Source organism: Pipistrellus hanaki, assembly GCF_964339955.1.
Source record: "Pipistrellus hanaki genome assembly, chromosome: 1".
NCBI classification, from domain to species: domain Eukaryota; kingdom Metazoa; phylum Chordata; class Mammalia; order Chiroptera; family Vespertilionidae; genus Pipistrellus; species Pipistrellus hanaki.
Window position 1 is genome coordinate 169,020,624 of NC_140503.1, and position 24,440 is coordinate 169,045,063.

Below are 24,440 nucleotides of genomic sequence, written 5' to 3' on the forward strand. Positions count from 1 at the left end.
AGGTAGCCCGAATGCTTTTCTTAAGGTCGTCTTATGGATTCAAAAGAATAAACAGAGATGTGGAAAGCTTTTGTCAAATTCATTTTACGTGGTTCTTCCAGTCTCGTGGGAAGTGAGATGTGGCTCTGAATTCATCCCAAAGGGTGTCTTTGGGCAAAAGCACCCAGAACGGCACAATTCCTGCAGGATGACCTACGGTACACACTTTGCTGTCAGGACTCAGGGGGGCTTGTGGGTGAGCAAGAACCAGGATAGGACCCGGGAGAAGGTAGCACTTTCAGCACTGCCCAGGCCCATGTGGACTGCAGCTGCACCGCTGAGGTGGCAGGGTGTTTCTGCTGTTTTCTTTTGGTCTGGCCTCCACCCCATCAGCCACGGACCTGTGCCTGCACTGAGACTGTGAACGGTTTGATGGTCCCACTTCTTGGTGGACGGTGGATGCACTCCCATCTCCCGGAGACTGGCAGTTAGAAACGGGTGGCTTCTGAGTCCCTCATGGGGTGACCAAGGTCCTAGATCAAGAACAAACTCAGGCATCCTCTGCTAAAAGGTTTCCCTGGGATAGTGGTTGCGCCAGTTTGAAGGCCGTCCATACCCCCAATTGTGGTGGGGGTCCCCTCTGGGGCACTGGCCGCCAGCGGGGGCTAGGGGCTGTGGTGGTTTGAAGGCTGGATACGCCTCTGATTCAGGCAGGGGTCCCCTCATGGTGACTATCCTGTTCCCTCTGCTCTCTAGTCTGCTGTCTGGTTGTCCGTCTGATCATTTTGGTTGTTATGTTCCCTGACTTTTTATATATTAAGATAGATTATCTCTGGTAAAATTAAACTTCATCCATTTCAGTTGTTTATATGTGCCTACCTCTCTTAGAACTTGCCATATTTTATTATCAGTGAGCCATATGTATCTATGCCATATAGTTTCACCTAAAAAACATTTTATTTCAGCCCTTACTATGCTGTAGGAAATGTGCCAGAGAGTTCACATGCAAGATTATGTTATGAACATTTTACAAAAGCAGTATGATTAAACTGATTTTAGAATCAAGAAAATTGAGGCTGAATCTGTTTTGAATCTTACCTATCTGACCTAAAATTCATTTTAATGTACTGGTCTTTATAATGGTATTTCCCCAAATGTGTCCTCATCGGATAAAGTGTGAGGCAAAAGCTATCTGTGCTCACAGGACGGAAATGCACTCCTTGTCCCTCTTAAAGAATCACAATGCACTTAGGATATTAAAGTTTTTATAAAGTTCTGGAAAAAAAAAACCCCACAAAACTTCATTTCATTTAGTTTATCTGAGTTCTTCACAAACTTTAGTAGACTGTCAGAGGCTTATTATTTATTATTTGTAAAACATTTATCATTTCAGAACATATTTTGAGAAACTTAGTTTTTTAGTGTATTGGGGATGCTAATTAATCAATCGAAACTCAATTCATTTAGAATCCAAGAAATATAAACCTTGTTATACCATATACTCTCAAGTCAATGTCAGAATGAAGAACATTTTGGGTTATGAAATACTAGTAAATGAAGTGGATCCAGACTATATTTGGGAAAATAAACCAAAAAAACAGGAAATGAATAGGATAGAAAATATCAAGGATGTTGCATGTATAAGTACTGAATCATGGAAGCGGTACTTGGTTACAATGGGAAAAACATTTCTTTCGGTGGTCATGGTCAAAAGTGTTTATAAAGTTTCATGAAAGTCACATTATTGTGAGAGAAGATACAGTGATAACCAATGTCTGAACTTTGTAAAATTAACACAAAAAGGACTACTGTAATGCCATGGCTAAATATAGTATTTGTTATTACTTAGACTTGGAGAATTTTAGAGCTGAAAGTTCTCATAAGGAGAAAACCAAAATAGAGTTTTAGTGACTTGTCAAGGTCAGAGAGCTGTTAGTTGGGCCTAGAACCCACTCTAACATTCTTTTCCTTGTCAATGTAAATTGATATAATGTTTATTTATGGACCATGACTATTATTTATTTAATAAATAAGGAAGGGAGTCAGAAAATCAACAAATCTCTCCTAGATAATAAGTCACTAATAGGTTACAAAAATGCTGAAGGAAGAAAGTCATTTAGAGAAACTTCTGTGCTGGATCTAATTATAATTATGACTAATAACTGTAATTAACCTAATCCCCCCTGTTATCAGGTGGGGCCATCAGTTATCTGGTTTCTGATTTGTACCTGAAAGTGTCCTGTACATATATGATTTTGACAAGACAGCAGGAAACACATGAGTGAACACAAGATCTTGCTATTGGAAGTTAATGATGCAATCCTTAAATAATGAATCAAAGTATAGGAAACCCTCCAAACTTACACTTTAAAGACAACAAAACAAACAAAAAAGGAGACAAGGAACTATGACTTAAGGAGGCACCCCTTAGCAAAACAAAGGTTAGCTTCTACACATTTCAGGCAGGCTCCTGCAAGACTCTGCCGTTGATGTTTTGTTTTTTGTTGTTTTTTTTAAAAATATATTTTATTGATTTTTTACAGAGAGGAAGAGAAAGAGATAGAGTTAGAAACATCAATGAGAGGGAGAGACATCAATCAGCTGCCTCTTGCACACTCCCTGTTGGAGATGTGCCGGCAACCAAGGTACATGCCCTTGACCGGAATCGAACCCAGGTCCCTTCAGTCCCCAAGCCGAAGCTCTATCCACTGAGCCAAACCGGTTTTGGCTGCTGTTGATGTCTTAACGACTATGCTTACATTTGTGCCCATTTACTCCTCTTTCATGATCTTTTTGGGAGGGAGTGTTTGTTCGAAGATGGTCAGCGGAGGTTGGAGGCACATCTGGTCCTCTTCCATCCCTCTGCTCCCTGGAAAGCACCCTTGGGAGTCCACCCCAAGAAAGCGGGCCTGGGTTTTTGCATTGCGCAAGCTCGTCTCCTTGTCCCTTCAGCTCAGGATGGTGTCATCCACTGCCTGGAAGCTTTGGCCACACTGGCCAGAAATCATCTGATAACTTAATCTCGGTAAGAGGAAGAGACGCTGTGGCCTGTGTACGCTAGTGATAAACAGAAGCAGCCGGTGAGTCAAGGAACAGACGGCGTATCTTTTAAACTTAACATAAACGAATGAAGCATAAACAAGAACTTAAAGGGGGGGGGGGGGGCGGGGACTTAACCACGTTCAGAAGACCCCGGAGGACCCAGGGGTTCTCTCCGGAGAGGCTTTCCCCGGGCGGGGAGCACCGTGGAGGTTGGAGGGGGTGCATTTCCTAAAGGGACCCGTCCTTGGACCCTCCTTCCCTCTTCTTATAATTAACTCAACGCCTGTCCGCCAGGCGGGACCCTGGCTCCCCGGGGTGCCGCCACCCCTCATCCATCTCGGGGGGGGGGGGGAGGGCAAGGTGACGATCCGGGGTGGTGGGTCGAGCCAGCCGGGGCCACAGGAGCCCCTGCGCGGTTGCATACCCTGACCCAGCCTGGGGGCCGGCCGGCCGGCCGCCCTGCACGGTTCTCCCTGCTCTGCCGTCCTCCTGCGCCGGCTGCCGGGGGCGCGGGGGCGCGGGCTCGGGCCCCGCGTGACGTGGGCGCCGGGCGGGAGGGGCCGCCCCGGGGGCTCCGGCCGCCTTATTAGCGCCTCGCGGGTCGCGGGCAGCGAGCAGACGACCGCTTGGCCAGCCACCGGAGCCCGGCGTGCGGCCCCTCCCGCCTCCTCCTCCGCCTGCCGCCGCCTCCTCCCTCCGGCTCCTCCCGCCCCACCTCTGTGCGCGGCGGAGGCGCCCTCTCCCTGCCTCTTTCTCCCGCTCCCGCTCGCCGGGCTCTCTCTCGCTCATCCTTCCCCCTGCTGTGCTCCGGAGGGGGGGACCCAAGCATTCTCGGAGCGCTCACCGTGGGGGTCCATGGTGCTAGGGAGAGCTGGGCAGAGCTAGTTGGAAGCCCCCCGTCCCTTCCCCCTCTCCAGGCGCAGCCCGTGCGGGCGCGCAGCACCTTCTCGCTCTGCGCGCTGCCGGGGAGGACGGGGTGAGAAGGTGAAGGGGAAAGCCTGCAGAGCAAAAGGGGGGCCGGCCTCAGAGCTCAGATTTCATTTGCATTGAAGCAAAGCACAGAAGATCAGGTTTTTATTTTATTTTATTTTTATATTCTGCTTTTTTTTTTTTTTTTTAAATCTCTCCCGCCCCCCCCTTAATTTTTTTTTTTTTTTTAAAGAAACTTATTTTGGGGTGTATGCTCCGGGCATTGGCTTTGCCCAGTAGTTGAACAGTCAACTCGACTCGTGATGGTTCTCCTGTCACTTTGGTTGGTAGCAGCCGCTCTGGTACAGGTTAGGACTTCAGCTGATGGACAAGTAAGTGGAAAAAAAAAAAAAGAAAAAAAAAAAAAAAGAAACCTCAAACCCAACCTTTTCCCGAAAAAAGTTCCTCTCCTCTTTCCCCTCCTCTTCTCTCCTCCCCTCCCACTTTTCCCCGTTATCTGGTGCCTCCAGGAGCGGTGCTCGGAGGGCTGGGTGCTGCGCGCCGGGCGTTCGGGGGTGCGGGAGCGGGAGGCGGGGGTTGGATGGCGGGGGGAGCCCGGGCTGGTTCCACCTGGGGCTCCCCAGCTTTGCGGCATTCCTAACCATTCCTGGTTGCAAACTGCAGCCCATTCGCATCCCCGCCGGGGCCATCTGTCTGGGTTTCCCCTTCCGCGGAGGGCGGTCGGGGCGCTTGAATGAAGTTCTGGACGCGGGGGGTCCAGGGTCCCAGCGCTCCGGCTGCTGCCGCCGGGAGTCGGGTTCGCGGGGATTTCTCTTCTCACTGACTCACAGCTCTTTTTTCGGGCAGACAGAAGCGGGGGTTTCAGGAAGTCCTTGGGCCGGCCAGGGAGCCATCCAGCAGACACGTGTCCTGGGAGGACTGCGGCGGCGGGGCTGGGGTTTGACAGTTGCTAAGCGGGGGCTGGGACGTTTCCTGCCCTGCGTTTTCCTGGGCAGAGAGGCTGGAGGCGCCCGCCGCCGCCCTCCCCTCCCCCTCGGCCCGGCTCCTCCTCTGGAAAGCTGAGTGCAGCTCTGTTTCTTTTTGGCCCAGCCCCCACCCTTTGGAGACTCAAGGTGAAGCCCGATGCTCTCCAAAGAGTCCTGAAGGCTCAGGCTGGGCTGGGCGAGCCAAGCTGTTTGTAGTAAATTCACATCCTCCCAGGGCTGGTAGGGTTTGGGGGTGCAGAACACTTCTGTGAGTTTTTTGGTTTTTTTTTTGTTTTGTTTTGTTTAAGCTTCTCTGGTTTGCCTGGTCTGAACATAGGGTAAAAAAAAGTATGAAATTGCTCATTCTTGACCTCCAGTCCGATAAACCAGGCCCCCTTGTTAGGCTTCTTTACACTCGTATAATATATATTACACCCTCTTTTCTAATCCTGACCCAGTAGCTGGAGTTTTCAGAAAAGAACAGTGAGTGTCACTGTTTAATTTTGCTGATCTCATAAATGCCCAGTTAAAATTAAAACGGGCAAACGGCAAACAATTCTCCTGCCCCGAATTGTTACTGAATTGGCTCTTACTCAGGGCACAGGAACCTTCTACAAACCCAGGTGTAGCCTGGAGGCACCAATGCCGGTCTCTGGCATCTCCTGATTAAGCTAGCTCCTGAAAAGCATTAATGGTAGAAATAAAACGCATGAGGTGATAAGATGAAACCCAGTAACTGTTTCTTTTTCTTACTCTCCCCCCTCCTTTCCAGGCTGGTAATGAAGAAATGGTGCAAATAGGTAAGCCTTGTTCTCAGATGTCATTCTTATCTTAGTAGAAAGTAGGAAATGAAGTAAGCCAAGCAAAATATTGTTTCTGCAATTTCTCCTGTGGTTAGAAAAAATAATAATTTATAGTCCGGGAACATTTCTGTTCTTCTCTCCCTCTTTCCGGAGGAGAATCCCACTTTCCTCAAGCTGAGTTATGGTAAAAAATTCTCCTGCAGTTGGATTTCTCAAGCATTTTATTACTGTCTTTGGATAAGCCCCTGGTAGGTTTTTGTAGGGCTGGAAGAAGAGATTGAGATAAATCAAATCAAATAAACCTGTGTAGCCTTAAGAGGGACACAGCTGATTAGAGCAGAAGGCAAAGTGTAAGAATGTTACAAAGAAGGGAAAAATGAAGTACTGAAGGATGGAAATTTTTCTCTTAAATTTTTTTCCAGCTCTGAATAAACCCTCCAGTGACTTCTTTTATTTCGTATGCTGTAAAATGATTACCTACAAAAGTGCAAGATACTATTAGGTCTTTTGCAAATAACATCTAAAACCTCACTGATGATGTGGGAATGGTTCCCATTTTATGGGTGAGGAGACTGAGGCTCAGAGAGTGTGACTTGAACAGGTCACTCCACAAGTCCATGATCTTTTTTGGAACTGTTTATAATAATATATTTGTTCTGAATCCAGAGGCTGAAAGTCATCTGGCAAGGAGCCAGGCTCCAGTCAAAGCCTTTTTATACACACTTAACTTGGGTTACTTTAAAAGATAATTTTTCTTTTTGGCTGAGCACTACTAGTCCATGTAAATTCTGTATTTGTCAAGTGATACTGTAAAGTCATCTTTTCGACGAAAAGTTTTATTGCTGTAAGCAGGGTTACAAGCCATTGACCATGTACTATGTGCCAGGCGGTGTTAATTGCGTTGTGTACATGATGTCATCTAATTCTCGAAACCACACTATAAATGATGGACACCATGGTGCCTATTTTAGACTCAGAGAAAATGAAGCTTGACAGGCTACACAGTTACCTGCTGTGGTGCATGATGGAGAGCTGGAGGGATTCTACACTTGTATACTAATGGGGAGGACCCCAAGATCCAGCCCCAGGGTAGCTGTATATTTATATGTAGCCGTATACCAGCCTTTCTTCCAAGTGCTTAGCATTGTTGGGACTCTTCCTCAAGAGTAACATCCACAGAAAGAGCGGGACAGAGGAGAGGAGAGTGACTGAGAACTGAATTTCAAACCACGTGTCTATGAAGGGACATCTGTCATTTGTGGTTCAAAGCACTCAGCCATCAATCTATATCTTTTTAAAGAAGGATTAAAAAAAAACACAAATACAACAACACACAACAATCCTCAAACAAGCAGGGAAAAGAAAACTTTTAGTTTTATTACTTAGACACTTGATTACTGAAACATCCCAACTTTTTACTATGTAAATTCAAAAGCTCTTTTAAGATTACCCATTCAACCGAAGGGAAAAAGTATATGGCTTTCATTTCATTTTCAGATAGAATCAATATGCTGTCATGTAAGACACTTGGGTTAGACTTTGGACCAGTCCTTTGGTTGATATAAATTACTTTGGTAGCCCTTGCCTGCAGGGAAGAAAGTAGTACAGGTGTGCTTAATTTTGGTAGGAAGGAGATGAGTATCCTGTTAAAAGAGAGGAGGGTCACTCTTAGGTTGTGTTGCTGGATATTTACTTCCTTCCAAGATCCTCAATTTTTTGGGATTTCTTTTATTATCATTATTTTCAAGTTCAGTGACGATAAAAATACATTTGGACTCAGGTCTTGTGATAACAAGTGTAGCTATCATTTGGTTTGGGGTTATAATTTATGTAGCTCTTAAGAGGGATTTAAAAGGTTATTTTAAAATGTTATGTACAATAATGAGGTAATTCTTTCTTGTTCCCATGCAGAAAGCATTTGCTAATATGGAGGTTTGATAAAATGCACACCTCTACATATAATTAACTTTTTTTCCAATAATTGATTTAAAAGTGATCTTATAAAATGACCCAGAGATGCTATTTGATCAGTTATACAACATAAGGTTTGTAGAATTAATCAATTTATATTTGCTGCTGTACAAACTGGCTAGAGAAAATACCATGGCTCTGAATAATTTCTGGATAATTTAATGTCTCAGAAAGAGAGCAATGTAAATTAATGACAAGCTGTAAATTATTAGGAAGCCAAGTTTGAAAAATATTTTTATTTATGCAGGATAGTGAACATAAGTATATATTTTGCTGATTCTTCATGAAGGTAACACTCCATGCACCTGGACCAATAAGAACATTACTAGTGCTTGTGCCATATTCATAGCACCATCACTGTGTGAAGGGTAACCAATGTCTTGACTTTCAACAGGACAGTTATTTTGCCAGATTTTATTGTGTGTGCTTGCTTAAGTGGAATCATAAATATCTGGCTTAGGAAACCAGTTAAAAAAATCTGATATGCTTCAAGGCTATGGACTAGAAAGGAGCTTATTTAGGTAGAAAGAAGGCAGTTTGTCATGGGGGCAGGTTAGAATATGTATAGATATATCACCTATGTAGTGTGTCATACTGGCTATTGCTCCTTTCTTTTTCTCTCCACTCTGTGGGAAAATGCCCTCTTTTTATATGGGCAAGTATGATTCACTCTAGAGTAAAAGGGGAAAATAGATTTTGAACTGTGACCCACATTCTCTGCTTCTTTGTCAACCAGAGAAGAAATACCTACCTACCTATTTACACCCATATATACTCAACTACACCTCTGTATAATCATATACATTCATACATGCATATGTGAATGTGTATGCACTGTGTGTATGTGTGTAATTGTGTTTCATGAGTCACTAACATACTTCTGTGGCATATCAGGGTGCTCTTTCATTTCTGACGCAGAATATGGCCTTGGTAGGAAGCCTAGGGTAATTGTGGGCAGGAAGGCTGATTCTGTGACACATGTGGCTTAGAAAATAAACGTACTTCTGGAGCATCTGAAAAAGAATTCTGAGTCTTTCGCTTTATAAGCATGAAGTCTTTTGCTTCTTTAAGCTTACCTGGGCATCTTTTTAAAAAAAAATATTTTATTGATTTTTCACAGAGAGGAAGGGAGAGGGATAGAGAGCTAGAAACATCGATGAGAGAGAAACATCCACCAGCTGCTTCCTGCACACCCTCCACCGGGGATGTGCCTGTAACCAATGTATATGCCCTTGAGCGGAATCGAATCTGGGACCCTCCAGTCCACAGACCGATGCTCTATCCACTGAGCCAAACTGGTTTCAGCTACCTGCGCATCTTTAGAGGAAAAATCATTGTGAGGCTTTGGTGTTAAAGCTGTCTTCCTTCCCCCTCCCCATCTCTTGCAATGGGGCATGTTCATCTTTCTGTGTCCTCTTTCTGCTTCCCAACTTCGAATTCAATTGCACGTCATTCTTATCAAAATAAAGTTGCTAATCATGCACTTATAATAAATTTACTGAGAAATAAATTTTAATCATTTGCAGATACTTATTTGGTTTTCAAGGATTAGTGTGAATCCCTTTACCTCATTCTTGGCATATAGTAAGCATTCCCTCTACTCTAGACTTCATGAGAGCAAAGACTTTGTCTCAATGACTGCTGTGTCCCCAGTAACACAGGGCTTGGTACCAAATATTTATTATTCAATGAATGATCTAGCAAACGGTATTATCACATTGGGACGTACCTGTGTTCTGAAATTTCTTAAGTATGCTTGTTCTCTGTCCCTCTTCAGGTTCAGTTAGAAAGTGAGGATGGTGACCATGGTGATACAACTCAGTGTTGTCAAGGTTTCTTGAGACCTCTCTATACCCCACAAAGTTCAGGGACCGAGCCTTACTGGTTTTTAGGCACTTTTTGTGCCTCATAAGTATTTGGCAAATTGAATTGAATTGCATGCAGGTTTTAAATGCCTACTCATTTCGTACAAAAGTCTACCTGGGATCATTTGTCCTGTTGCTGGCTTTAGGGGAAATAAAATAAACTAAGATTAAAATGTATCGATCCAGTTTTCCAGCAGCAGTATAAAAGGTGTGGTTTAAAGAAGGGTTACACTCATCCTTTGTAACATTTAGACTTTTAGCTACCCAAGACATTCTTCTTTGTAGTTAAAGATCATGCACTTCACTTGACTAATTTAGCTTCTACTCCTCCAATGAGCATCATAATGGTTAATGTTACTGCGTTAAGTTTCTAATATGAGGATATTAATAAAGGCAGCATGTTATCTATCACCAGTAACATATTATTGTTGTTTATCTGAAGTATTTCTTCCACATGTTTTCACTTCTTGCCCTAGTCATCTTACCCAATAATCAGGATATTACTCAGAAATGTTAAGAAATCCCCAAGGTCACCTCTGCTTCCAAAATGATTATCTGTAAAAAGTCTTTACTTGTGGGCAGCCAACCCAAATTACCTTGGAAATCAATTAGGGACAATCCCAAATTGTCTGGTAAAATCATGAATGAATTAAATATGAGGAGCTTGGTTATACCATGTTGACTGGTTATACCATATTGACAATGATAACGTAGATGAAAAATCTAATGCTTGCTATTATCAGAATTTTAGGAACCCTCTCTCTAATGTTTTACTCCTAAGCTGTGCTACTTCTATTTTTATAAAATGTGGACAATTATCCTTTTAATTCATCAGTTTTTGCTCTGATTATAGAAGTTTTGCATGTGCCCATTATAATCGTCTTCTTTAATTTTTCTTGCATTTTCCAGATTTTTGATAGTCATCCCAAATAAGAAACTATTATTACAACTTAGCATATTGATATTCAGTCTTCCTTTAATACACAGATTGTGTGTTTGTATACCTGTTTTTGTTTTGTTTAATATTTTAGTATAATTTTCCCTATTATTAAAAACTCCTTGTAAACATCATTTTAGTCCCCTTGTACTAAAAAAATTGAATTTATGTATTGTTTTCCTAATTTATTCGTTTTTCTCATAATGAATATTGTTCCACTGTATTGTATGTAGGTAATTTCCTGCTTCTCAAATGACTACTTTAGGAGAGAGACTTAGAAGTTGATGACCAAGTAAAGCCAAGTTAACATGATACATTTTAACAAATGGCTTTAGAAAAAGTTTGTGTGACCTGAACTCCCACTAGCAATATACTAGGAAAGTGTTGACTTAAAAAAAATATATTAATTCTAAATTTGTTTTGTCTCCATTCTTCTTGACATTTGAATATGATTTTTAAATATTTGGTTATATAATCTCTGAAAGATGGAATGAATTAATCATTTTTTCTCATTATCAGGTAACCAAAATATGGGTAATTATATTACAAAAAGTTTTGTTATTTTATTTGTATTATGACAAGATTCATCCACATCATGGGATAGAATTTGAGAGTTGTATACTCTTTAGAATAGATAGGAAAGCGTGGGAAGAGAGTCTAGCTTTGGAATCTCTGTTCCCACATGTAATTGATCCATCCTAATTTTCCAAATACGTTTACATGACTTTGCTGACTAACTGTAAATCCCTAGGAGATATTTTGTGGTAAAATGTCAGTCTCCTGTTTATAAAAATGATTGCCACAAATTCAGCATGATGAATCTTTTTGGAATTTAGAACAAATTGTGAGCAACATGAAATAGTCTATGTTATTCTTGAAGTGACTGATAAAACAAAGAAAATATTTAGGAAACCTTATAGAAAGTAAATAGGATTAAATCTACAAATATTGTGGTCTTAGATATTAAATTACATTTCCTGCAATTTTCATATATATATAGTATATATCTTTTCATATGCACATATGCACACAAAAATGAAAAGAATGGTTGAAATTATTATTCACGTGATTTGAATTCTGTGTCTTTATATCTAAAAACTTCTCTCATTTACATGTAGAGTCCATGCCTCAATCTTAAATCTAACCAGTATATCCAGTAGAGTTTCTATTAACATTCATCTCCTTTCCTCCATCAGATGGTCAGGGTACAGACTCTTCACAATGTGGTTTAAAATCCTGACTCATCAAACTTTCCTGCTGGTGACTTTAACCTCTCAAAGCTTCACTTCTTTGTATGTAACATATGCATACTACTGCTGCTTAGCTCATACAATTCTTTTTTTTTTTTTTTTTTTTTTTTTAGCTCATACAATTCTGATTCATGGAAAGCAAACTATTGTATAATAATAGTTATTATTAGTAGTATGTCTTAGTCTTTTTGTTTTTTTGTTTTTTAAATTTTACTCAAGGAGAACCACATCATTCTAACGCCTACATTTTTGACAAGTTCTGTTTGGCACCATGAGTTTCCAGAAATGACTTTTCTGTGCAATGGACTTGTAAACTATCCATCCACTCAGCTCACCATATGGCAGATCTTCGAGAGTTCTATTTCCATGTGTTATCTTTAAGCTGATAATGAGGTGATGCTTCATTCATAGGGATATAGCAGGAGAGGGAGGGAGTTGAGTAAGGAGTGGTACAAAAATAGCTATTTCAAACTGGAGGCCCGGTGCACGAAACTCATGCACCAGGGGGTTGGGAGCACATGTCCCTCAGCCCAGTCTGTACCCTTTCTCAGTCTGGGACCCTTTGGGGGATGTCCAACTGCTGGTAGGCAGACATCCCTCTCACAGTCTGGGACCCCTTACTCCTTACCACCCTCCTGCTCGTTGCGAGCCTGGCTTCTGGCTGAGCAGCACACTCCTGTGGAAGCACACTGACTACCAGGGGGCAGCTTCTGCATTGAGTATCTGCCCCCCCTGGTGGTTGTTCTGTTAAAATGGTTGCTTAGGCTTTTATTATATAGACTAGAGGACCAGTGCACAAAATTCATGCATGGGGGGAGTTGTCCCTCAGCCCAGCCTCCACCCTTTCCAATCTGGGACCCCTTGAGGGATGTCCAACTGCTCATTTAAATCTTATCGGGTCTAAACGGGCAGTTAGACATCCCTCTCACAATCCAGGGCTGCTAGCTCCCAACTGCTTGCCTGCTTGCCTTCCTGATCACCCCTAACTGCTTCTGTCTGCCAGCCTGATCACCCCTAATTATTCCCATGCCAGCCTGATTGATGCTTAACTGCTCCCCTGCAAGCTTGTTTGCCCCTAACTGCCCTTCCCTGCAGACCTGATCACCCCTCTCTGCCCTCCCCTATAGGCCTGGTCACCCCTAACTGCCCTCCCCTGTGGGTCTGAGTCCCCCCCAACTGCCCTTCCCTGTAGACCTGGTTGCCTCCAACTTTCCTTCTTTGTCGGCCTAGTCAACCCTAATTGCCCTCCCCTGCAGGCTTGATTGTCCACAACTGCCCTCCCTTGCAGTCCTGGTCTCTCCCAAATGCCCTCCCCTGCTGGCCTGATCATCCACAACTGCTCTTCCTTGCAGGCCTGGTTCCTCCTAACTGCCCTCCCCTGCCAGCCATCTTGTGGAGGCCATCTTGTGTCCACATGGGGGCAGGATCTTTGCCCACATTGGGGCAGCCATCTTGTGTGTTGGATTGATGGTCAATCTGCATATTACTCTTTTATTAGATAGGATAGAGGCCTGGTGCATGGGTGGGGGCCAGCTGGTTTGCCCTGAAGAGTGTCCCAGATCAGGGTGGGGGTTCCCTTGGGGTATGAGGTGGCTTGGGCGAGGGGCCTATGGTGGTTTGCAGGCAGGCCATGCCCCCCCATGACTTAAGCAGAGGCTCTGGTATCTAGAATTTTATTTATCTTTTACAATTGAAACTTTGTAGACCGGAGCGAAGCCAAGCCTCCTGCTTAAAGCAGTTTCTATTGGAATTTATTTATCTTCTAAATTGAAACTTTGTAGCCTTAAGCAGAGGCCTGGGCTGGCCAGGGTGTGTGGGAAGCTTGGCTTCCTCCATTGCCGGGGGCAACCCTAGCCTCCTGCTCTTTCCAGCTCTGTGGCTGTCGCCACTTTTGTTGAGATTTATCTTCTATAATTGAAACTTTGTAGCCTGGAGTGGAGGCTTTTGCTGCCCAGGGTGTGTGGAAAGCTTGGCTTTCTCCATCGCTGGGGAAACCCAAGCCTCCCTCCTGTTTTCTGTGGCTGCAGCCATCTTGGTTGGGGTAAATTTGCATACTCACTCCTGATTGGTGGGTATGGCTGGTGTGCTTGGCTTGTGGGTATAGTGGAGTGATGGTTAATTTGCATATCAGTCTTTTATTAGGTAGGATAATTCCACCCCACCTAAATTGTGTATACCAGACACAATTCTTTCTCTTTTTCTCATCATATTTATTGAAACTTCTTTTTTCCATTTCATTGAGAGAAAATTCTTATATTAATTATGACTCCTTTGAATGCAAGTAACAGGAACTGAGTTGACTCTGGTTAAGGAAAAAAAAATTGATCAGGTAATCAAAGTCTGCTATAGCTGGATCTGAGAGCTCAGAATAACCTCTGGAATCTGTGTCTTAATCTTTCAATCTCTCTCTCTTCCTCCTTTACTCTATCCCTCTCTCCTTTATCATTTTTCCTATTTGCTTTATCTCTCTAAGATTTTAGTGTCTGCACCCCCCTCTCCTCCACCTTACCTCCCAAATAGTGCCAAATACTGTCATCAGCATCTCCAGGCTATCATTCTACCGAAAGGTAGGCAGACACCCCACTAGACAGCACACTGCTTTTTTGACAGCTCCAGGAAAATTCTGCGTAGGGTTTTTATTGGCTATCTAGCTTGAGTCATAAGCTTATCCTTGAACTATTCACTGAGGTCAGGAATGCAGTGTTCTGATTGGCCTCAGTTGAGATATTTTGCCCTTGACTTATAGGGACTAAGTGTGGAGTGTGGGATGGCTCACCTGAGGGAAAATTGGCACGGAGTGTGGCACGGATGCTAGTGCTACAGATGTGAGGACTTCCCAACACATTGCAAGGGAACTGGGGGCTGCAGTAGGCAGAATAATGGCTCTAAAAATGTCCACTTCTGAATCCTTGGAACCTGTGAATATGTTGTGTTATATGGCAAAGAGGAATTAAGTTTGCAGTGGAATTAAGGTTGCTAATCAATTGATCTTAATATACAGAGATTATCCTGGATTATCCAAAGGGGCAGCACTTATAAACAGAAGAGATAGTTGGAAGAAAGATGATAGCATAAAAAAGATGGGTGGATGTTGAAGATGGAGGAAAGGGTCCATGAGCCAGGAAATGCAAGGCAGCCTCTGGGAGTTGAAAACGTCAAGGAAACGGATCACTCCTAGAGCTTCTGGAAGAAATACAGCCCTGCTGACACCTTGATTTTAGCCCCGTGTGGCTGATTTCAGACTTGGTATCTCCTAGAACTGTAGCATAACAAATGCATGCTGTTTTAAGCCACCAAGTTTGTGGCCATATGTTATAGCAGTGACAGGACACTAAACCAGTGGCCTTGTGGACTATTCCAGTTTCTCATACTTTTGTTAAACCATGAGCCAGAGTGTCTTAGATTTGGAAAATATAATTATCACAAGTAATGTTTCAGTGAAAGTCTTTAAAAATGCTATCCCACATTTCTTATCTGTCATATTTTCCCCAGCCTTTGGCCCTGGAGATGGATGCTGATTTTTCCTGGTCTTAAATTCTAGACTCATATTAAATTAGCCTTTAAAAGTATTATCTAACAACAAATTGTAAGATGTGTGAGAAATACTAATTTTTAGAATGCCCAATATAGCTCTCGAGTCTGCAAAACTTGCAATGATGATAAGTACAGCCAGGAGAAGTGCTTTTAAAACTAAGATTGGAATGTTAAAATTTTGGCATTTGGGCCTCACAAAAATAATTCTCTTCTACTTATTCTGCTATCGATTATTTGATTATATTAAGAGGTAGCAAAAAAGGAAAACTCGGATGTGTTTTGTTTTTGTTTAAATAACATTTTCTTTAGGCTTTTTCTTTCTTTTTTTTTTTTTTAATTTTCCTTAAAAAAACTCTTACCTGATTTCATGTCCTGAGGAACGGTAAAGAATGTGCTGTTCTTTCCTAAATGACTCTCATGGACATAAATATTGTGCAATTGCAACAAATATTTATGAAAAAGCCAGTTAAAAAAATGAGAAGAATTTTTAAGTGTACAACTACTTGTTCTTTCTTAATAAGTAAGAAGAACCTCCCCACCCCCACCCCCAACATATTTTCATTTTTTCCTCAAATAACTTGATAAAAACTCTTGGACTATGAAAATGGGTTTGCAACTAAAATAAAAGACATCAAAGTTTCCCTGCCCAGAGGAGATAAAGTGAGGACAAGGAATTTGGCCCTGTTCATAAGTTCAGCATGTGTCACAATTAATTTTTAATTGCCTTTGAGAGAAGATGTGTCTCCTCCTCCGATGGTGTTTACAGCTTCGGCAAACCCTTTGGCGTGTGTCGTACTTTTTAAGGTCCACTTTTCACCGGATTCGCATCTTTCCTGGAGCAGCTGCCTCCTGTCAGTTCTGATGAAAGTCATTCTCTTTCCTTTGGCTCGGGATTTGGAAATATTGTTGTTGGAGCTACTTCTTTAGCAGATCTTGAAAATACTTACTTGATTTCATTCTTGTGGCCAGATTGTTGCCTGCTGACAATTTATACCTGATAATTGCCTGTGTGAACTGCCTTTTTATAATAGAGCAATCAGCCGATTCTTGGGAGAGAATCCCAGTCTCTGGGTTGGATAATGGAGCCTGGGTTGTGACATCATCCTGGACGTCAGGCCCTGGATGTGGAGCTTAAGGTCTCTTCGAACCGCCTCAGAAACACAAGGTGGGGTAGGGTATATTGGGGAGAGAGGCCCCCAAGGGGTGCTGGGTCATGGAGGGAATCTGAAACTGACTTCTTTCTTCTGTAGCTCGAGTTAGAGGATGATGGTGATGGCGATATAAGATCAGCTAATTTCTGATTTATTGAAATGTTCTTAAGGGCAAACCTTACTTCACTGAATTCCCATTATTATTCCCAATTTACAAATAAACTCTCTGAGCCTTGATTTTCATTAATTTGCTTTCAGGATGCCAAAGAATTTATCAGCTTGAAACCAACCAGAATGCAACACGGTGCTTTCTGACTCCAGACCTGTGGTGTTCAACCATCTTACCATCCCTCCTTCCTTGCCTTGGGTTAAAGCCGCATTACCTCAGTCACATTATTCCAATAATCTGTGTGCCTGGGGTGCTTTGGTCTTAATTAGATCAGCTAAGACTTGCTGTGATATATGGGAGCTTTGTACTGCAGTCACTCCAGCTCCTAGCAGTGTAGATTATAAAGCTGAGCACTTTTTTTTTTTTTTAGAGTTTTTTAATTTTAATTTTTCTTTAAAAAAATATATTTTATTGATTTTTTTACAGAGAGGAAGAGAGAGGGATAGAGAGCTAGAAACATCGATGAGAGACAAACATCAATCAGCTGCCTCTTGCACACCCCCTATTGGGGATGTGCCTGCAACCAAGGTACATGCCCTTGACCGGAATGGAACCTGGGACCTTTCAGTCCGCAGGCAGACGCTCTATCCACTGAGCCAAACCAGTTTCGGCTGCTGAGCATTTTTGATTTTTTACTATTCCACGGTGAGGTCTTGGAAATGCCCTAGGGACATCCAGTCTCCCTAGGAAATATCTGTGTATCATTCTACAGCAGACTTAGAAAGATACCATACAGCATGTCCTCAGTTTTGAGCATAGGTGACTGAATGTGTGAAGGAGTTAAGAGGATCTCAAAGCATGGACTGCAGTGTCAGACTGTGAGAGCACTCCCTCCCAAGAATTCCCACTTCCAAAAATAATCATTGATTTTTTTTCTTCCTCCCAAAGACTCATGTACACTGGAACACTACAGTTAAGATGCCACATGTCTGCCCCAAAGAGCTTAAAATCTCTCTAAGGACAAGACGTAAGCCTGTAACTTTTCTTCTGTAGAGATTTTTATAACTTTTATGCAAACAGTGCATGACAGGGAGAGCTAGGGAGCTCAGACCAGGAGGGCTGTATTCTGGACAAGCCAGCTGGGAAGATTTTTTTTAGAAAAGATGGAGCTTGAGATATAGGCCCTGGGGGCTGGGTTGAATTTGCATAGATAGTGGTTGGCAAACTGTAGCTCTGGAGCCATATGAGGCTCTTTGACCCCTTGAGTTTTTGCAAAAGGCCAGCTTAGGAGTACCCTAATTAAGTTAATAACAATGTACCTACCTGTATAGTTTAAGTTTAAAAACTTGGCTCTCAAAAGAAATTTCAATCGTTGTACTGTTGATATTTGGCTCTGTTGACTGATGAGTTTGCTGACCACTGGCATAGATAAAGAGAAAGCAGCAGTTCCTTCCCCCTGGGTGATACAGTAGAGCAGAACTGTGAAGGCAGGCATGATTTAGCTGGGTCTGATGAGTGTGTTAGAATGTCTTGATAGGTTAATATGAGAGATATGGTGAAAAGAACTTAGGGACAGTGCAGAGGTCCTTAAATATGAAAGTTTTTTGGTTTGCTTAAGTTACCTATTTTTTAAGTTTCACTTTCTTACTTGTAAAGTGAGAGGATTTGATTAATGGCCTTTCAAGCAGTATTTAGATCTAACATGAAAAATATATAAGTATATCAATTTTCTGAATCTATTTTATCCTGAAGTAATGATGAACTAGGGAAACTATTCAGAGAAATAACAGTAATATTAACACTTAACATTTATAACACTTACTATGTGCCAAACAGTTCTTAGCATTTTGGATTAGGCCATTTAATTTTTACAACAATCCTATGAATTACATACTATTCCTCTCATTTTTACAGATGAGTACTGACATAAAAGTCTTGTGACTAAAATCAGAAAGGTAATAAGTGGTAGAACATAGACATTTTATTGTTTATTTATTTAAAAAATATATATTTTTGCCCTGGCTGATGTGGCTCTGTTGGTTGGACATTATCCTGTGCACCAAAAGATTGTTGGTTCAATACCAGGGCACATGCCTGGGTTGTAGGCTCGATCTATAGTGGAGGGCATGCAAGAGTCAGCCTACCAATGTTTCACTTTCATATTGATGTTTCTCTTTCTCCTTCTCCCTTTCTCTCTCTAAAAATTAATTAATTAATTAATTAAACTCTTTAAAGTGTATTTTTTTTTAAATTACAGTTAACATGCAATATTCTGTTAGTGTCAGAGGTACAACATAGTGTTCAGGCATTTATATAACTTATGAAGTTTGCACCTTGATAAATCTAGTACCATCTGACACCATACACAGTTAATACAGTATTATTGTCTATATTACCTATGCCATACTTTACATCCCTGTGACTGTTTTGTAACTACCAATTTGTACTTCTTAATCCCTTTCCCCATTTCACCCATTTCCCAACGTCCCTCCAATCTGCAAACCATCAGAATGTTCTCTGTAACTATGAGTTTGTTTTTATTTGTATTTTTCATTTATTTTGGTTTTTAGACTCCATATATAAGTAAAATTATAGATCTTTCTCTTTTTCTTTCTGACTTATTTCACTTAATACAATAAATATCCTTTAGGCCCATTCATGTTACAAAGGGCAAGATTTCATTCTTTTGTATGGCTGAGTCACACTTCATTGTATATATGCACTATTACTTCTTTATCCATTCTTCCATTGGTGGAAATAGAATAATTCTATATTTTGGCTATTATAATTAATGCTGCAAGAAACATATGAATGCATATCTTTTTGAATTTGTATATTAGCTTTTTTTATTTTTTTTATTTTTTATTTTTTTATTTTTTTATTTTTTATAAATAACCAGAAGCAGAATTGCTGGGTCCTTTTTGTGTCTTTTATAGCCTTTGATTATTTAGAGTCTGTTTCTTCTGATATAGATATTAATATCCTAGGTTGTTTTTTTTTTTTTTTTTTTTGCTGTTGTTTCCATTTTCATGAAATATCTTTCCCACCCATTTACTTTCAGTATGTGTTATCTTTTGATCTGAAGTGAGTCTTGTATAGACAACTTATGTAATGGTCTTATTTTCTTATCCATTCAGTTATCCTGTGAATTTTGTTTGGAGTATTTACTTACATTTAAAATAATTATTGCTAGGTATGTAGTTATTGTCATTCATATTTTATATTTTAAATTTTTTCTTCTTAAAGAAGTCCCTTTAACATTTCTTATATTACTGTTCTGGTGGTGATGAAGTCCTTTATCTTTTTCTTGTCTGGGAAGCTCTTTCTCTTTTCCTCAATTCTAAATGATAGCCTTGTTGGATAGAGTAATCTTGATTATAGGTCCTTGTTTTTCATCACTTTGAATATTTAGTGTCTTATGGGAACTCCCTTGTAGGTAATTGCTTTTCTCTTTCTGCTTTTAACACATGTGAGCAGATCACAAGCATTCTCATGTTTTCATATTACACAGTGTTTTACATAAATGTTAAAGGCATCCCTTAAAATTAAATACCTATTGCATTTTGAAGTTATTTATTTTTATTTTTATTTTTTTAATATATTTTATTGATATTTTACAGAGATGAAGGGAGAGGGATAGAGAGCTAGAAACGTCGATGAGAGAGAAACATCAGCCAGCTGCCTCTTGCACACCCTCCACTGGGGAAGTGCCCGCAACCAATGTACATGCCCTTGACCGGAATCGAACCAGGGACCCTTCAGTCTGTAGACCGACGCTCTATCCACTGAGCCAAACCAGTTTCGGCTGCATTTTGAAGTTATTTATTACATGTTCTTACAAGCTAATATATTTTTAAAAGTATGATACTTTGTAAAACATTTTTGTACTCATTCAGTAGAAACTTATCTGGCCACTGGGTAAAGCTAGCAATGAAACTACTGGTGCGCAATGTGTTAAAATTCTCTTTTTGTCTTTAACTTTTGGCATTTTAATTATGATGTGTCTTGGTGTGGGCTTCTTTGGGTTCATCTTGTTTGGGACTCTCTGTACTTCCTGGGTTTGTATCTCTATTTCCTTCAACAGGTTAGGGAAGTTTTCAGTCATTATTTCTTTAAATAGGTTTTCAATTTCTTGCTGTTTCTCTTCTTCTTTTGGTACCCCTATGATACAAATGTTGGTATACCTGATGTAGTCCAGAGGCCCCTTAATCCTCATTTTTTTTTCTTGTTGCTGTTCAGATTGTATTTTCTGTACCTTATCTTCCAAATTGCTGACTCAGTCCTCTACTTCATCTAGTCTACTGTTGATTCCCTAATGTATGTTTCATTTTAGTAATTGTATTTTTCATTTCTGACTGGTTCATTTTTATGTTCTCTATCTCCTCTTTTAATGCTTTCTATCTATTTGATGAAGTTATCACTGATATGAGTATTTTAAATTCTGTATATGGTAGATTGCTTATTTTCATTTTGTTTAGTTATTTCTTCTGATGTTTTCCCCTGTTCTTTAATTTGGAAAATGTTTCATTGTGTCCTCATTTTAGCTGTCTTCATGTGTTTGTTTCTATGTACTAGTAGAGCTGTTATATCTCCCAATATTGAAAGGTTGGCCTTAGATAAAAGGTGTTCTGTGCGGCCTGGTGGCACAATCTCTCTGATCACCTTAATCAGGTGCTTTAGGTGTGTTCTTTGTTGAAGTTGAACCTTGATTGCTATTGGCACATCCATGGGAAGAATTGACCCTCAGGCTGATTGGTTGTCAGGGCTGGCCCTGACTACAGTGGAAGAGCTGTTATGTAGGGCTGACTTTATGGAGCATGATTCACTTTAGCAGGGCTATGGTGCTTGCTGAATCTGCTCTTTGAGTGTCATTATAGAGGTGATTAGGTGGTACTCTGGTGTGGTCTGAACCTGGCCACCTGGTGCGTTGGTTCTGGGACCTCTTTGGAGGTTTAGGCCAAGGTCTTCTGCTGCCTGTGCCTTGCCCTGAGTCACTTGGTATGAGTTACAAAGTGATCTGCAGATGGTTGCCACTTGTGATGGGTTTGGAGCTGCCTGGGAGACACAAAGCTGCAATCTGGTGTTGGATGCTGAAATCTAGGCATTTCAAATGTGGGTCTTTGAAACAATTTTCCTGGCAATAATTTAGATAATACTTTGGTACAATTTATTTAATAGTTGGTAGTGAGAAAGAATTATATGTGGGGATTAAAACTTGGCACTTGTGGCGTTTTGGTGTGAGGTGTTGAGGACTTGAAGGTGATTGGAAGAAAGGGAAGAAACTTCTAAGGATAAATCAGTAGGACTTAAATGATGTTAACTGGGGGGAAAGTGAAAATGAAGTCAATATTCTCAGCCTGGGAGATTCAGTACCTCATGAACAAAGAATGAAGTCAGGAAGGCAAACTATAATAAATATTCAAGTAAAATGAGAAATTTGCTTTAGACATTTTAAGGGGGAAGAGCATGTAAGACATTATTCTCCAGCAGAGAACTGTCCTATTTAGGTTTCAGTTTGAGGCAACTTATTTTTCTCTTTTAACCTATATTTAATGAGGTCTATTATGTGTGGGGTATCATGCTTCAACACAAACATGGGTGAATGACCAAAAGTCTCAGAAATGATTAGAGTTTGGAAATTAATTGGGAAAGTCAAACAGATATTAAAACAGAAAGTCTGATAGCTTCAAGGTCTTTTATATGGACACAGAACATTGAGCCCTCAAATCCTTTGATGCACATTGTGTAATATTTGTGTGTGTTCAGATATACACATATTTCACATACATACATATGTATTTACACAAGAATGTTTTTTGTTTTTTTGTTCCATGCAGCACGAAGGAGAAGAAGGCATTAAGTTAAACTCTAGAATGAGGAATTAGATGTGTGAGCATTCCCTGGCAAGGAGAATTGTTAGTGTTATAATTAGATTGCCTGTAGAGATGTGACAATACTTTTTCTTAAAGGTAGTTCAAGTTTTTGAGATGATCTGAACAAGTTGAAAAATAGTCTAAAGACATTGTGAAAATCTCTTTTACAAAGAGGCTGGGAGGAAGCATGGGGATCTCACTTGCTTGGGCCATGTTCTGGCTGAGGGTGCATATCTCTGGCTGGGACAGGGCCTGTCCCTGGGGACGTGGAAGAGAACATGTGCTCCTTATCATGATCCTTCCCAGGGAGAAGAATGATGAGGGAGGTGCTGAGCTCTGTAAACTTCTTTTTCCCAGACTTACCAATCACATACTTCACTCTTTTCTACTGGGGGGAAGGGTGAGTTAATGGGGACGAAGAGGCCTGGACTACTCAGAAAAAACTCCCCTCACAGAGAGTAGGAGCAGGTTAACGTACTCTACCTCTCACCCAAGCAGAAATAATGCTATCTAATTGAGATGCCTGAATTGTAAGGAAGAGGCAAATATTGGATGATTTTTCAAGGTCATTTTTATTTTTGATCTGTATAGTTTTAATTCTATGAATAGCCAATGGGATTGCAAAGTGAAGGATGATTTCCTGCTGCCTGTTTCTAAGGGTGAGGGGCTCTGTGTCTGCATTCCAGGAGGCCAGTTTAGAACTTTATATACCTCCTCAGTCTCAAACTGCTCTTATTCATTCACTTACTATTCACTCATTGATATTTATTGAACAGCTTCAGATCTGTACTAGGTACTGGGGGGTTGTAGTGAAGGTAACAGATAAAAAAAAAAAATCCCTGCCCTTCTGAAGCTTACTTACATGCTAGTAGGTATAAAGAATAATAGACATGCAAATAAAATTTATAGTTTGAGATGATGCCAAGTTTTGTGGAATAATGTGTAATATGAAAGGGGCATAGAGTGATAAGGTGGTTACTGGTGGTCAGGACAGACCTCAGTGGTAGAGTTACGTTTAAGTAAAGGCCTGAAGGAACTGAGGGGTGAGACATGTCTTGTGGAGGAAGACACTGGGCAGAGGAAACAACAAGTACAGTGACTTTGAGGTGGGAGGAGTTCCAATGCTGGGCTGTGAGCTGTTTTACTCTGGGATGGGTTTGGAGGAAAAGCGTGACATGATCTGTGACTTTAATTACTCTAGCTTTTTTTATTGAGGATAACCTATAACTGGGAAGAGTAGAAGGAAGGAATGGTTAGGAGGTTCGATGATTGTGGTTTGGCTTAGGGTAGTAGCATGGGAGGTGGTAAGCAGTGATCCAAGTCTGGAGGCATTTTGAAGGCAGAGTCCATAGAATTTATGAAGAGATTTGGTGTGTGGCTGAGAAGAGTTAAGGATGGTTTAATCAAGTGTTTGGTCTGCATAAGTGGGAGGATAGAGTTGCCAATTACTGACACAGGTGAGGGACATGTTTGGAAGCAGGAAGATAGGACGTTTACTCTGAAATGTTAAATCGAGGTGCCTAGTGAATGTCCACATGGCAATTGTACTGACAGAAAAAGAGCTCGTGGATGAAGCCTGGGCTAGAGATCTACAATCGTGAAGGAATTCAAAGTCCCAGGACGGCATGAGCTCACCAGACTAGAGAGGGTAAATGCAGAAGAGTCCACTACTGCGTCCCTGCAGTGTATATAGCTCATGGGAATAAGGGGATGCGAGGGAGAAAAAGAGAGGAGACCAGTGAGGAAAGAGGAGAACCAGAAGAGAATGGTGTCTTGGAAGCTAAATAATGTATTTCAAGAAGGAAAGAAAAACCTGGATTAAATGCTGCTCATGCGGCAGGTATGAAGGTGGACTCTTGCCCAATGGTTTCGGCACCGTGGGGTTACTAGTGACCTACACAAAGGACGAATTAGAGTGGATTTGAGAAAGAAACAAGGATGGGAAGAGGGGAATTGGAGGCATCTAATATAGTAAATTTTTGAAGTGTTTTGCTATAAAGGGGAGATTTAATGGATTAGCTAGAGATGGAT

The 24,440-nt window shown here is 41.1% G+C and overlaps 1 protein-coding gene across 2 annotated transcripts in view; it reads left to right on the plus strand.

Annotated features, from left to right (window-relative positions):
* Nucleotides 1–4,129: 4,129 nt before the first annotated feature.
* ADAMTS3 (ADAM metallopeptidase with thrombospondin type 1 motif 3) overlaps nt 4,130–24,440 on the plus strand; it is a 237,137-nt gene continuing 216,826 nt past the window's right edge. For both annotated transcript variants that reach the window (XM_084889724.1, XM_084889723.1), the window contains exons 1-2: nt 4,130–4,322; nt 5,689–5,716. In XM_084889724.1, the coding sequence (XP_084745850.1) occupies nt 4,254–4,322; nt 5,689–5,716 (97 nt within the window). In that variant the 5' untranslated portion in view covers nt 4,130–4,253. The remainder of the gene's footprint in view (nt 4,323–5,688; nt 5,717–24,440) is intronic.